Source organism: Neolamprologus brichardi, chromosome 17 (genome assembly GCF_056152115.1).
Source record: "Neolamprologus brichardi isolate AB-2024 chromosome 17, ASM5615211v1, whole genome shotgun sequence".
Taxonomy (NCBI): domain Eukaryota; kingdom Metazoa; phylum Chordata; class Actinopteri; order Cichliformes; family Cichlidae; genus Neolamprologus; species Neolamprologus brichardi.
Genome location: NC_142120.1, coordinates 18,042,144 through 18,057,699, shown reverse-complemented (window position 1 = coordinate 18,057,699; position 15,556 = coordinate 18,042,144). Strand labels below are relative to the sequence as shown.

General features: G+C 40.2%; 1 protein-coding gene across 4 annotated transcripts in view; it reads left to right on the top strand.

Moving 5' to 3' along the window:
- Positions 1-15,556, top strand: part of sfmbt2 (Scm like with four mbt domains 2) — a 59,079-nt gene that overhangs the window by 37,761 nt on the left and 5,762 nt on the right. For all 4 annotated transcript variants that reach the window (XM_035908965.2, XM_006780919.3, XM_006780920.3 and 1 more), the window contains 10 exons: positions 689-790; positions 1,456-1,686; positions 2,626-2,752; positions 2,916-3,029; positions 3,114-3,156; positions 4,453-4,520; positions 9,818-9,957; positions 10,414-10,523; positions 12,662-12,837; positions 12,995-13,164. In XM_035908965.2, coding sequence (XP_035764858.2) covers positions 689-790; positions 1,456-1,686; positions 2,626-2,752; positions 2,916-3,029; positions 3,114-3,156; positions 4,453-4,520; positions 9,818-9,957; positions 10,414-10,523; positions 12,662-12,837; positions 12,995-13,164 — 1,281 coding nt within the window. The remainder of the gene's footprint in view (positions 1-688; positions 791-1,455; positions 1,687-2,625; positions 2,753-2,915; positions 3,030-3,113; positions 3,157-4,452; positions 4,521-9,817; positions 9,958-10,413; positions 10,524-12,661; positions 12,838-12,994; positions 13,165-15,556) is intronic.

Below are 15,556 nucleotides of genomic sequence, written 5' to 3'. Positions count from 1 at the left end.
TCCAATACGGACATAACAGATGAGTAAAAGTGTGAAAGAAAAATCTTAGAAATAAGAGATTTAAATTACCAAAGCAGCCCACATGACACGGTCCTACCAACCGGAAAGGCTGGAATAAATAGAAGCCTGCTCACTTTCAGTGAATAAGCGTAGTAAAGGCAAAAAGTCACAGCATTACCTAAAACCTTCTTACATAATACAGTTTATTGTGTGTCATCACATACAACAGAAAACACACCCTTCAAAGAAGGTCTGAGTGTGTTTTCTTGTGAAACCAAGAAAGTACCGTGTGATACAGGATGTACTGATTACACTTTGAGTCAGTTGGAATAGAGAAGGTAAAAAAAACAAAGAAATACAGGAAACACAACCTTATCAACACCAAATTGAATGTAAAAAAAAAAGGTGTCATGGTGCTAGTAAAACAATGTGCGAGGCAAAAAATTATATTTAATTCATCATAATGATCGCCAGCAGCATGAATTAAGCCTCGCAGAGTGCTTCATTCATTATAGGGCCACCCAGCTGGGTCTGAATGACCTACATGGACTTGTGTGTGTGTGTATGTGTGTGTGTGTGTGTGTGTGTGTGTGTGTGTGTGTGTGTGTGTGTGTGTGTGTGTGTGTGTGTGTGTGTGTGATCAAAAGTGGAGCACATTTGTCTAAAAATCTTGACTTTACTGTGTCAGGACCATGTAGACCTGCCCAAGCACTCCTTCAAGATGGGTATGAAGCTGGAGATGGTTTCTCCATGGGAGCAGCTCCAGATCTGCCCTGTTTCTGTCACAAAGGTGAGTCACACAGAAAGGCTCTGAGAACAATGGCTTATCTAAAAAAAAACAAAACGGAGCATTCGTCAGCTTCTGTTATTAGTGAAGCATTGGATTTTTTAAATGTTTTTCCATGGACGAGGCCTTCCTCTGCACCACTGGAATCAACTGGAACGTTTCTTAGACATGAATTTGGGTTTTTTCTTCCTTTTTACACATTAATTAAAAATATTAATTGATTTTTAAACAGTAAAACTACAATTTGCACATTATTCTAACTATGTAATACCGTTTTTTTATGTATTTTATTAAATTGTTCCATGATGAACACATTTCTTCCTAATTTACTAAACACAAAGAAAAGCATCGTGCAGGGGGAAAGGAAAGCAGCTTATATAGGACATACTGTGCTCAATGTTATGATTTTAAATTTTATAATTAGTTGGCCTTTATTGTTTCACAGGGTAGATCCAGCGGCTTAAAACACTGGCAGACTAGTGTGGCACAAGAATAATTGTACATTACCAAGGATGCCTTCATACTTGAAATCTTTTTTCTTTTAATTTGCTCTGTCTAAGCATTTAAAAGATAGAGAGTAAATTTATCATCTATAATCTCTTTTACACGTGTGTTGAAATCATTGTGTTAGGAAGAGATTAAATGCTCTCCCTCTGTTTACTCTTCAGGTCTACAATGAGTTCTACTTCCAGGTGATGTTGGATGACCTCTCTGCTGAAGCCAAGCCACACTTTGTGGTATGTCATGCCAACTCGCCTGGCATCCTGCCTGTGCAGTGGTGTATGAAGAACGGCGTGGGTCTGGAGAGGCCTCGGGCCTACGAGGGCCAGGACTTTGACTGGGCTGACTACCTGAAGCAGAGCGGGACAGAAGCAGCTCCTGACGCCTGCTTTCCTGATGTAAGCATGGGGTGAAGAGATGTAAACTGGGACACTCCTGATGTTTCAGCCTATGTTTTGATGGGAGCGTGTTTAGTACAGAGGAAGCTGCTTTTCAGTAGGGTTCCTGCAAACATTTTAAAACCAAATTGAAGACCGAAACAACACAACACTTCAGGATAGCATAGTAGCAGCAGAGACACAATTGGTGCTGCTTTATGGTTTTATTCAAGTGTCATCTGCTTTAAATCCCACTGTCCCAACAAGCTCAGAGGTTTTTAACACTTCTTGTAAGTTGCGATCTGAAGTGCAAAGCCATTGCCTGCACTTTCACTGCTGTAATTGTCTTTACCCCCACTATGTCCCACTGTCCCAATCACACGACAACGTTTGGGAACAGAAGAAGCTTGCACCAATGAGCACCAGGCAGAAAATGCATGAAATGATCGAGAGCAGTGTCTGCCACTTTATTCTGTTCTGGTGAAGTTTAAAAAGCAAAAATGACACCAGCAACACAGACAAAACTATATTTGCATTTGGATGATGCATGCAAAACATTCTGTACTTTCAATTCTTTCCCATTTATATCACTTTTAAAACTTGTTTTTGAATATTTATTTATGTTAGTACACTGTGAAAACAGCAGAAACACTCAAAGAATGAGCTGCGTTTTATCAGTGTTTTATTCTTTTTCAGTTTTACATAAAAGTTGACACTCTACAGTGAGACACATATTGTAAACAGGAACTTATTAGACCCATCTGACACTGTGTTACATGCAATGAGCCTACAAAATCCCTGTTACAGCACCTTGTTTGAAGTCCTTCAAGTGGAAAATAAGGGTTAAATCAGTTTGAAGGTCTTGTAATCTGAACCTGGCTTCAGGTTACCTCAGGTTAGATCCCTGCTCTGAATGTAAAATAAGCCCTCTCTCTCCTCCCCTCGTGTGTGTGCGTTCAGACATGGCAGAGCAGAGACTTTGCCAAGGACATGTGGCTGGAGGCAGTGAACCCTCACCGACCGGCTGAGGTGTGTGTGGCTCAGGTCACACAGGTCAGAGGACGCCTGCTGTGGCTCCGACTGGAAGGTACATACATTTGTGTGTGAGTGTGTGAGTGCAGTGAGGATTAAGTGTCAGGGACTCCTGCTGTGTCCCAGAGTGAAGATGGGGTAGAGAAAAAAACAGCAGTTTGTATATGTGTGACAGTTCCCTCACCCCTGCTTTCCCTCCGCTGTCTGCCCATCTCCAGGTGTGCCGAAGCCTCTGTCAGAGTGCATCGTGGATGTCGAGTCCATGGACATCTTCCCTGTCGGCTGGTGCGAGGCCAACGCTTACCCTCTGACCCCTCCAATCAAACCTGTCTGTACGTACACACACAAATATACACAAATGTAAATTTGCCACGCAGTGACAGCTTAACACAAAGTCTCATTGATTCGTTCTGCAGGCCAGAAGCAGAAGAAGATAGCAGTGGTCCAGCCAGAGAAACAGTAAGAAGCACAACATTAAACAAACTGAAAGTAAAACTGACTTTAGACTTTGTCTCAAAGACAGGCACAGTATCTGCGTTTTACATTCTTTTAATGGGTGACTCATCTGTTTGCATGGAAGTTTCCAAGAAAATGACCCTATTTCTTAGTTGATCTATCACCCTCTACGACTACTTTCAAATAGAAATACCACATGGAGTTACATTCTTATGTTATAGTCCAGATTAGGGTGCAGAAGTATGGTGAAGCAGGGTGTGATTTATTTTTGGGGAGGGGGGGATTTGCACACTCATGAAGTCTGGTTCAAAAGGTGGGACAACTAGACAATCGCTATGATATCAGTAGCCGTGCCCATCTTTGATATACAGTCTATGTTTTGAAGACGTGCGCTAGTATTTTTGGGGGACATTTTATGCTAATATTCAGATGGCCGAGAGTCCTCCTTCCCCCTAATAGTTAACTAATAGATACAGTGTCTATTATAGGAATTATGCACAACCTATATTTAAAAAAAGACAAGACTTGGCTACGTTTTGCTGTATTTCAAAGTGCTCCAAAAGGAAACTATGAAGGTTTTCCTACCCTCATTTATCAAACTGATCTGGCGGCCTCCATTTTCTCCTTGTATGCCTATTCCTCACTCATTAAACCTGCTCCTGAACATGTTTTTCAAGTGTTGGAAAACAGTTCATTTGCAGCTAAAAGTGAAACACTGGCTGCATGTCTCTGTAACCCGAAGACCGCTGTTATTGGTTTAATTTCATTGTGGTCAGAAAAATGGTATCATTTGTGGGTTTTTGGTTTCTGTCCTTTACCTGAAAGCCAAAAAAGATAAAAAATAAAAAATCAGTACATGTTTCTTCAGAGTAACCCTGAAGGTTTTTCTTTCTCTGTGTCACTCAAACCCGTTAATTGAAACTGTGGCTTTTTTAGGGCAGAAATTGCTTTCCTGGGGCGCTGATTGATTTTTGCAGACGAATGGCATGTTATACTGTTTACTTGCGGGAGCAAGAGCGAGGGCGGCGGTCAGAGAGCAGGAGAAATATGAGGTCTTCCGCAGCACTTTGCCAGCTCTCTCGTCTAACCACTAATCCCATTTCATACCTTTAGGAGAATCCTTTCATCGGTATCACTACATACACCCGCCTTCCAACACTCCTGTTTCTAATTCTGAAGCTGAAAGCGGTCGCTGTTGTGCCGATTGATTGAGTGAATTGACTTCTGTTTGCCGTTTGATTAGATCCCTTGGATAATTTTATTGATCAGCCTGACTGGATTGATTGCGTTTTTCCACAGGTTGGCTCGTTCCCAGCCTGTCGAGGCGAGTCCTGTCAACCACTGCCAGCCTGCCGCCTTGGATCCAGGTAATCAAAAGCCACGTTACACATGATATATCTGTGGTGATTAATGCTAATGAGCCGCTGCAGCGAGGATTAAAGGAAATCCCCGCTCTTTCTCCACTCTTAAGTCAGTCTGGATTTACACACTGATATACCTACTGTGCTCTGATGTGCTTTCCTCTGTTTCACTCAGTTCCACTTCAACACTTTAGTAAATTTTATTTACAAGTTGCTGAGTTTGAAAACAATGTGATGGAAGATGTGTGTCCTGTCACAGGTTCAGTCAGAGATGTTACTAAAGGAAGTTGAATTAATTTTCTCCATCGTCTCTATATTTCATGCCATAAAGTTAAATATGGACTGTTTGATCTAAGCAGTTCTACCTTCTATATATACTTCATGTTAAAAGCTATCAGTGGCTCCAACTAGCAAAATTATATTACAACCTGTTGGCACTGTAAGGGATTTCCCCACTAGTTTGACTTATGAGAGTCCCTTCATGGCTGCTTTCCAGTGAAACGCATTACAGTTAAATTTAAGTTGTCACACATAGAGTGAAGAAGAAGAGGAAGGAGAAACTCATAAGACAAAACTGAGGTTATATTTGTATTTGTTTCTAAAATGTTTAACCAGATACCAACTCTGGATGGTATTACCTGACCTGCACTAACACTGTGAGGAGCCTTTTTTTAACCAGGATATGTCCTTCAGTGCACACATTAACCAAATGCGTTTGACTGCTTTCTTTCAGCTCATTATTGCTTAATGTAGAAACGTCCTGTCTCAGAATCACGCTGAAAAAACAGTTCACGCATTTGTTACTTTCAGGCAGGAATATTGTAATTAATTATCACCTAAAAGCTCCCTGAAAAGCCTTCAGAAGAACTGAAAGGCTGCAGCGAGAGTACTGACAGGAACTACAAAGAGGGCTCGTATTTCTTCCATGTTAGCTTGTCTTCATCGGCTCCCTGATAAATACAGAACTGAATCTAGAATCTTGATCACATAAAAAGTCCTGAGTGATAAGGCTTCTTCGTATCTTAAACATCTTGTAGTACCACATACTTGGCTCTCAGACTGCAGGCTTGCTTGTGGTTCCTAGAGTTACTAATAGTTATAGCTGTCACCAAATGCTGCTCACAGGGGATCGTCTGGTACTCTAATATTGTAGGTCTTTACCTTACAATATAAAGCACCTTGAAACGTGAGATTATGCTTCTTTAAGGTGTTTTTTCTTTCCTCGGTTGGATGATAAAAACTGTTCCATACTCAGAGTTGGTGACATCACTGCTGTACTTGGTGATGCTGCATTTGTTTTATAGGATTAAAACAAAAATAAATTATTTATTTTAAATAATTTAATAAGTTTGTTTTTATTTTTAATAGAGCTTCAATGTATTTTGAAACACGTCTACCCAACGAGCGGGGTCGAAAATTCACCCCGGAGGAGCGCTTTCAATCTAGCTCAGTTTGCAGGAAAACTAGTAACCCTGAGGACACAAGCAGGGAATTCATCCAGACGTTGTTATTGGCTCTAGTTACAAATCTGTGTTTTAACATGCATGGTGTTAATGAGTTACTGGGAACAGTAAACTACTTGAGACGTCAGTCAGCAATGACAGAAATACATCCTGAAGTAACCACTAAATTATGCATGTACTCCATAAATCATCATGCTTGTTCTCAGATACATGACTGTCCATTATCAGCTGGTAATGATTAACAAGCATTGGCATCAATATGCTCATTTGTTCTCATTTACTGTATGAGAGCCACATTTTTACTTTATCAACTACTCCTATTTGTTATCGTTGGTTGGAGCTACACAAATTTCCTTTTATTGTTTGTCTTCCTTTTTCCCCGAAGTCAAAAGGGGAAAAAATATTTTTTATAAAAAGACCTCCCTTCTCACACTAATACGGTTTTAGATGTTAAGTAAATCAGTTTGTCTCTTTGATAAATTAATTACAGTAATCCCACAAAGAGAGATGCATTTTTAGCCTCTTCTGTTGTGGTTTTAACTGAATCAGTAATGTTAAAGAAATGTTTAACTCTACTTGAAAAAGCAAAAAGCAGCACAAGATGCAACCTGCGCCTGTGTTTTACACTCAATAAGTTTCATTTCCTCCTCAGTAAACATATTTTTTTCTCTCTCTCTCTTATAAAACCATATTCTAGATACGCACATGTAAAGAATGCTGTTACACAGGAAATCCCTATTTATCTCTAATGCATTAGAGAGCCGGAGCGTTTCTGTTCTACCCGCTGTTATTGTAGCTGCCCTGGGAGTGTATATGTATGTTTGGCTTTTTATCAGCTGGAGCGAGAAGGCTACACCCACAAACAAAATCTTAGAGCCAGAACACAGCATTCTTTTGTGACCACATAAACTTTAATGTGCTTATAAAGCGAATCCTTAAAAATTACCTTTTCCTTTTTACAAATTGTCCTGTGACTCTAGTTTTCTTTTGCCTAACTTAAAGGGAATCTGCTCATTCCAGTTTCATGTTCTTTAATAAGAGTAGCTGCGATTTTAAGTAAATTTTTAAAGATCCTTATTTATACCTCCATTCATCCACCGTCTCAAACAAGCTGTTTTCTCTCCATTGAAGTATTTTTCCCTGATTGGCTGCCCCTCATAAACTGCACCTGTGCACCTGAGATGACCATATTAGGGATATCACCTCTATATGACATCACAGCAATTTAGAGCAGTCTGAACGCTGTGCTGTTAAGATATATATCAGCTTTGCATAACTAAACATTACACATGACAAAGCTCAGGATAAACTGTTTATTTAGGAATGAAAACTAAAGCACAGGCGGATATTTTCAGCCACATGTTCAACATCTCTAAAAAACTTAAAGCAGGTAATTTTTGTGAATTCAGATCTACCGTGCAATTGACAAATAAATGTGGGTGTGTTATTTTTCGTTTTCACTCGCCTCAGTGTCTGAAATAACTGAACTGAACTGGGGGTTTCCTCAACGCCATTGCGCCCTAAGGGAAATTCACCATGAAGCTGCGTCATTTCCAAATTTCAATAAATGTAAAATATATGACCACGGCCAGCAGGATTGGAGCCAAAATTTAGAAAACAGTCAGGTAAAGTAGCTTTTTTTAAGAATGCCACTTAGCAATCTTTGGTGTATTTCTGGGTGCATTTCTGAAACCAAATAAACAGACATATCAGTAAATCTGAGAATAGATTTCATCAAAACACCACATCCTTCTCTCACATCCTCATTGTGTGGTTGGTTTTCTTTGGGAGCAGACACGTCTGTAAGCAACATGTATGTTCAAGCACAAAAAGAGCAAAGGGGTGGGGGTGGGCTGAACTGGGCATTGTTTCGAGGAGAACCTTGTCCTTGGTTTAAAACCGCCCACTCGCTCATGCATATTTATCGCCATATCTAATTACTATTTGCCCCTGACAGTGCACCTCCAGGTGCAGACAGTTTTCAGGTGCTCCAGTAAGGCCAGAGTGCAGCATCGTTCATACGACTTCGGGTCACATGAACAGGATGTACTCATGGCCCAGTTTGACTCTGCTCTCACCTATGTGCTGAAATGGTTAGTCACACGCTAATGATATACCGGAAAGTAGTAAGTAAGTAAAGAGCACCACAACCATTCATTTACTTTCATTTACAAAGGAGCTTTCTGTTTTCTTCCTTTGTCTTTTTTCTGGTTCAGAGTGGAAGAAAAGCATTGAGAAACAAAACCAGTAAAAAGTTGTTGGGTCATTTCCTTATACTGCCAATGCTCAATCAAACCACAAGGAAGTGTTTTGAGAGAGGTTCAACATTTAGTTTAAATGTCGTTTCATTATGCAACTATAATATTGAAAAAAAAAACATCTGTTATTATAATACTTACATAATCCAAACATACATGCAGGTAATTTCCTTCACAAAAAAAATGAAGAATCACCAAGTCTGTCATTAAAAATATTTTAACTAGTTTGTTTAAAGTGAGGTTTTCTGTCTATCAAATGGTCAGAAATAACAAGAAAATGCAGAACTAACAAACCTGTGGACAAATCATGCTTAAGGGCCTATTCCCATCGTATTGAGCCAGGAAAAACCGTGACATCAATGTTAGCTTCTAAAATTGCATTTAAAGAGAAACTGAAGCCGTTAATACTGACTAACACCCTTGCATGGAAGTGACACACCAATTATTCAGTCAAACATCAAATGAGGTTTTGTATTTTAAGGAAACAAAACATGGGTTTGAAAGGAAGTTTGTAAACTCTGGTTCGGTGGACAGGGAAGACATTGGTTCACAGGAGCATCAAATATGAGCCGCTGTGGTTGGCCTGTCGAGTTTTGCCCATAATCCCGGTACAGGTGAGGAAGTACTACTTCATACCAACTTATCGCAAAGATTGCAGTACTAACTGGCAAACAGAGACATGAACATATTTCCTCTGTCTTTGCGTCATTGCACTGGTTACTGTAGAGTTTAGGATTAATCTTAAAATCCTTTTGTACACTTGCAGCTGCTTGCATGGGCTTGCCCCCAAACCGCCCACCCCCACCCCCCACCCACCCACCACCACCACCACCACCACCACCAAGTATCTAACATGTTATAGTGTTTAATACCCCACGCAGAATGCATTAAGTAAGCTGTCTGCCAGCTGGTAGTAGAGCCTCACTTAACAGTCTTTCATATGTCAACAAAAAAAGCACCTCTTCTCTTTTCGCCTTTTACGTCTGCCTTTCTGTGAACATTGTAGGTTTACATCATTTTACAGCTATATTTTAATTTCCATCGCTCCCTTACTGTCCCATAGTTCTGTTTTTTTTCCTAATTCTTTATTGATTGCTGTGCAGCACTTTGGTCAACATCTGTTGTGCTTAAATGCGCTATATAATTAACTTAACTCGATTATATAAGTGGCTTTAGTCCGCCTAGGCTTGCTGCTGACTCTGCAAGTTGATTTGCAACCATGGCCACACATACAGAGAAACGTTTGTTCCTATTGGAGAATAATTTTCTTTCAACCTGACATTTTCCACCAGGAATAATGAGATGTTGTGACCCATGGCTACTTAAAAAAAATCCGAAAACTAAGTGTAATCTGTTTACTCTGAAAGCTTCCTTGTACGCTTGTGCACTCTCTTCTGTTTCTCTTTGATTTTCCAAATGCGATGTTGGTTTCAGTTTTGTCCAGAATATTTGTTTCAATGTTTTATTTATGGTTTCAAAATTTGTAAGAGAGATATTTTTTGGACTATGCCAGTATTACATGTAGCATATTTATTTCCCACAGTGGTGAACATCCATTTTTCCTTCTTTTCTTCTGTCCTAGGTTCAGCTAATGGGAGATACTGCTGCTCCAAGATTTTTGTCAACCACCGCTGTTTCTCAGGACCCTACCTCAACAAGGGACGCATCGCAGAGCTGCCGCAGGCTGTCGGACCTGGAAAATGCACACTGGTCCTCAAAGAGGTGGGCTGATGTCAAAAACAGGTGGGGGGCAGGTTATAGAGAGGAGCAGGTTTAATCAAAGGGTTGCACACTTTCAAAGGGAGAGGTGGGCCAGCAGAAATTGACAGAGGGAGGAGGTAAGAGACGGAGGCCGAGACAGCGATGTCTTGTTAACCACCTGCCGTTTCCCAGCAGCACCTTCATTTTAATGTGAGGAGCTGTCAGTCAGCAGTGTTTACTGTTATACACCGCCACCACCATTTGGGAAAACAGCCTTTTAATTTCTCTAGAGACTGTGTGCGCTCGTGCACTTTGTGCAGGTGTGAGAATGTAGCTTTCTCCACAGTTTTTTGTGATCTGTATCTTTTCTTTCACTTTCACTTGGATCCTCATTCGTGTTTGTTCACTTTTGTCTTGAGTTGTTCACATCAAGCAGGAGTTTATTTGTCTTTTTCTTTGTTCTGTTTTTGCTTCCAGCTGCTGAGCATGCTGATCAACGCTGCCTACAAGCCTGGACGAGTCTTGAAGGAGCTGCAGGAGCTGGAGGATCAGAGCTGGGACTGCCAAGAGGAGACCCTCAAAGCCAAGTGAGGGGAAAGGAAAATACAAAACAAAAAATGGCAGGGGAACAACAATGAACATGTTCTTTTCTCATTTCATTTGCTCCACTCCTGTTTTGGTCATGGGCCATTGAATTTCATAATAAATCATCACTATCTTTCCTAAAAGGGCCCTGTGTCCCTCCCCCCTCCTCTCGTTTCCTGCGAGGCCATTTTCCCTGCCCCTCTTTGAATTTTTTATGTTGTTTTTTGTTGCTGCAGTGTTTGTGTAAGGTCTGCATTTTCATCCACTGCTGGCTGCACAGAGCCAAATTATTCCACAGCTTCAGGCTGCGTGCTCGGTGTTTTCTAATCGAAAACGGCCCCATTTTTTCCGTCTGAAACGAGAAAGAATCAGGCAGTCATGAGTCTGAGTGAGTCACCTGTGGTGGCCCGCAGAGCACAGTGATCACATTCACGCACGAGTGTTTTGACAACTCGCCAGAGGATTTACTTTTAATTTTCTGGGGCATCTACCACCCAAAGAACCAATTTATTTCCGACTCCAAAGTGGAGAAGGTTCAGTACACAATTGAGTTCAATTAAACAAGAGCAAAAACAAGTTGACAGAGAGTACATATTTCTCATTAATTAATGGATTTTGTTCCTGTTTGGTTGTAATTTTCTTCAGATTGTTACTTAAAATTGAGGTCCTGATGGAGCACATCTCAGGGTCACTGTGTGAATTAACTCACATGGTGTGTCATAATCATTACAGGGCTGTTTTAAATAACTTGCCATGATTTCATAGATTATATTAGTGTTTAAAAACATAAGAAAATACATTGTTAAGCAAAGTTTATATCACAAATGTTGCAGAATATCTGCAGCTTTTAAGCTATTGCAGATTTGCAGCTTTTATAGTTTTTATTTTTATTTTTCAGTTTTCAGTTGATAATCAGTAAAAATCAGACATTTTAAGGTGTTAATGTGGAGAATAGTTCCTTGTGGGCAGCAGTCTGTTCATTCCTATAAGTTCTAAGAGCAGAGTTAATGCTGATCCATAAAAATAAATTAGTAAGATAAACATAGTTAATAATTAAAAGTAACTGAATAAATTGAATTGACTGACTTAATATTAACTGATTTGACCGTAGTTGCTGACTGCTGGTGCATTATGTTAGTTTGAGACCGTTAAAAACAAAAGAAAGAGAAAATCAATATTTTGTTTTTGTTTCGTTTCGTTTGCTTCTTCTGCTCCTTGACTACCACAAGCCGCGTTCTCCTTTCATTAGGACTGCCTCGTGTAAGTGAAAATTGTATCTATGAAAATTATTATGAGTTAGACGGACACACTGCTCTGGAATTCCCCTCATCTAACCTCCCCTCAGAGCCAACAATGGGCTATAGTACCAGATAAACACGCATGTGTCTCATTTAACGATTAATGATTAAACAAAGAGATCAGATAAACTCTGCTGCATGTTTGGAACCTTTAAGTCATCCTGTCCTGTCAGAATTAACATATCAGCATTGCATTTTCTAAGGGTAAAATACTTAATTTAACTATTTTATTTTCTATTAGGGCTTTAACTTGATTTTGATTTTCCTTAACAGTTGCAAATTAAATGATTAGTCATTCAGTCTATGACATGAAAAATTCCTTTTCTGATTTCTGTAAGCATGTTTATGTTACAAAACAGAATATATTGAAAGAAATTTATCGATACAACTAATTGAAATGTGACTTTGTTGATGTGTTTTGGTTTAAAATCAAACTAAACTGCTCTTTCACTAATGATTTATTATTGGATTTTAACCTATTAACCTCCAAAAAAAAAGAAAGTAGCACAGACCAACATTAGTTTGCAGGTCATTATATTTTTTTTTTGCCAGCAGCTCCGCTCTCTCTGCCTGACCTTAGCCATTATGTGGGATATTGCCAAATTGACCCTTCATCTCACTCCGTTCTCCTGAATCGGCCTAATCAACCGAACAGTCTGAATTCATGTGGGCTGTCCTAAAACTGCCCGTTTTTCACATCCTTGCTGTGCAAGCAATCATCATTCACCTATGAGTGCTTTGATGGATCACAGATGGTTTAATTAGCCATTGTCCTCATAAATGAAAGTAATTATTCACTGACAATGTCCCTCTGTCTTTCCTTTCCTTCCTCCCACACCCAGATATAAAGGAAAAACGTATCGCTCCACCATACGGATTGTCCGCCTAGCAGACCAGATCCCAGATTTCTGCCGTAAAGTGTGTGTGAAACTACAGTGCTGCCCGAACCTCTTCAGCCCAATCCTCGTTACTGATAAGTGCCCAGAGAACTGCTCCGTCCAAACAAAAACCAAATACAGTGAGTCTCTGTAATTATATGCATCACTTCCTGCGCCACAGCTATGAAGGAGACCCAAATCAAAGCTTGTGATGCTGCAGAGTGTATAATTGCCCTGGATGAGTGGCTAAGTTTTGTTTTGGGTGCATTGTTTTCAACATCTGCTATGCGTCCACAGCCTATTACTATGGGAAGAAGAGGAAGCTATCCAAGCCCACTGCAGGAGAGGAGACAGCAGAGGGAGAGCTGGCCAAGCCGACGCGCCGCAGAAAGAAGAGGAAAGCTATCTTTGTGCAGAAGAAAAGACGCTCCTCTGCTGTGGACTACACTCCCGCTGGCTCCCCGCAGGTTAGAAAACACCTCACTTCTTCACTTCTTCCTCACTCTTTTATTTTGTCTTTCATAACAAGTGTCCTGTGCACTCCTGCTCATGTGACAAGCAGCAGGTACACTCACAACAAAGTGCACAGTGTATAAATTATAAACAAAATCACGTGTGAATATAGAAAGTGCGGGGTAAAAGAGGAGCTGCTCATGCAGGTGCCTTATGCAGATATATCCACTGCTGGGCACAGAGTTATTTATTGTAGCTAAAAATAGCCACACATCTGGCACAGAAAGGTTGCAGTCAATCACATTATAGTTGTTAATTTAATATGCAGATGCCACAGAAGTACCGTCTTCAGGCATCAAGTCTGCATTTGTGTGAGCTTTAAAGCTTATTATATGACTACCTCACAGGTTAAGCCCTCAGTTAGCTTTAGCATATTAACACAGGGATAAGGTCAGTTTTCAGTGAAAGCGGGGCGTGAGTTCATTCTCTAGTTTTAACAGCCTACACAGGCGTTGCATTCAGTGCATTATATAGTCGACCTTTGAACCATGAGGTCTGGGCTCCTCCTGGAATATTTTTATATGAAACTGTGCAAAGTATGGGAGTCTAGCTAGACTGCCTCAAGTGGCCATAAGAGGAGCTACAGGTTTTTGTTTTGGTTTGGTTCAAGCCATCTTGAAATTTTTCAAATGGCTGCAAAGTGGTGAGATTTGCTTCTAGAAAGGCTTTGGTTGTACTACAACATGGCGCCGTGGCAACAAGGAGCTTTTGAGTCACCATAGCAATGAAAGAAAACAAGTACAAAAAGAAACATTCCACCTGAGACTGCTAACATCATCAGTTTCAACAAGACTCGTGCTTGCTGGATTAAGTGCAGAGTCGCTGAACTCTGACTTAAACAGACTCATCATGCCCATCCTCGCTCTGGGTTTCATCTTGGGTTTTGTCATCACAAAATCTGTAAGAAAACTCATGCAGCGGTTCCTCAAAGAAGAAGACGAGGCAAGCAGAGATGAGGAAATCACTTCAGGACCTTCTGGTGCCGTTGTCCAGCAACATCCTCCTGATCCAACAACAATCAACAACCACGTCCAGCAGAGAAACCAGAGCAGCTTTACGTTCAGCCTGAATATTGGGTTGAGCACAAATATTGGTCAGCCAATCACATTGGACTAAATAAACATGTGATGACTGTTATGCTCAATATTGTGTGATATATTTATCAATAACATCAGTAATTTGCAAAACTACTTTTCTGTTTTTAAAAGCTTTTCACAATTGTCTGAGACATTTCTGTTGAATATTACTCCTCGTGGCTTTTGCATGATGAAGTGAGACAATACCATCGTTACATTTGTCACAGCAGAATGAAATGGCTGATTTAGATCATTTTTTGTCCTGGTTAAACAGATTTAGAGTAAACAAAGAAAGGAGGTCTGACAAATATACATTCACTACGAACAGCACTTATTTTGAAGCCACTTATAATAAAGAGAGTGCCATAACTTTAATTTCAGAGGTTATGTGGACACCTATATGAGCTTCACAACATTTTGCACGTAGGCCGGGGCGTAACTCCCCGTCACTGGAGTCCTTCAAGAAACTTCTCAGAACTCTCGTATTAAGCAAAGCCTTTGACCTCTAGCCTTTTTTTGTTTATTTATTTGTAAAGCGTCCTTGGGTTTCTTGAAAGGCGTTACACAAATCTAAGTTATTAAGTATAACACAATACTACACACTCACAGTTTCAGAGCGTTACGGCTTCATTAAGTGCTTAATCCAGAGCACTGTACAAATGCCATAGTAATCTTATGTTATCGGTACAGGAAGAGTCTAAACTGGCATGACTTTTTTACTACAATCATGAGTGGAAAAGTAAAATATAATGTCCACAGCACAGCTGAAAGGTTCCTGCACCTCTGCTATGCATCAACACAGCTGAAAGAGGATTTGCTTACATGCTTCCTGTTTTGGGTTTTAATGGGCTCTTTCAGGGCAAGGATCTTTAGCATTTCTGAAAACTCGCATGGATTTCTATTCTGGATTCCTTGAGTGCCATACTTCCTCCTCACGTAATGTCTGTCACCATTTAAATGTAAATATGATTATCTGGAGGCCACAGCCTAGAACAATGCTAAGCATGCAGCGCCTCAGCAGAGAGAGAGACAACCTTTGGATTTGCATCGATCAGGCGGCAATGGAGAAGCATTCTGACAGCCTTTGAGTCCTGAATTAATAGAAATTCCTGTGTCCTGTCAACAAAAGACAGTTTTATTATTCATTATGTCTTTTGTCATTTGTCACAAAGGATTTAAGACACATTTCTCACCATATTTGTTTTATGACTAAATGATCAGTGGTTATCACTCATATTAGAGGCCAGTCCAGCTGATATTTACAGAAATG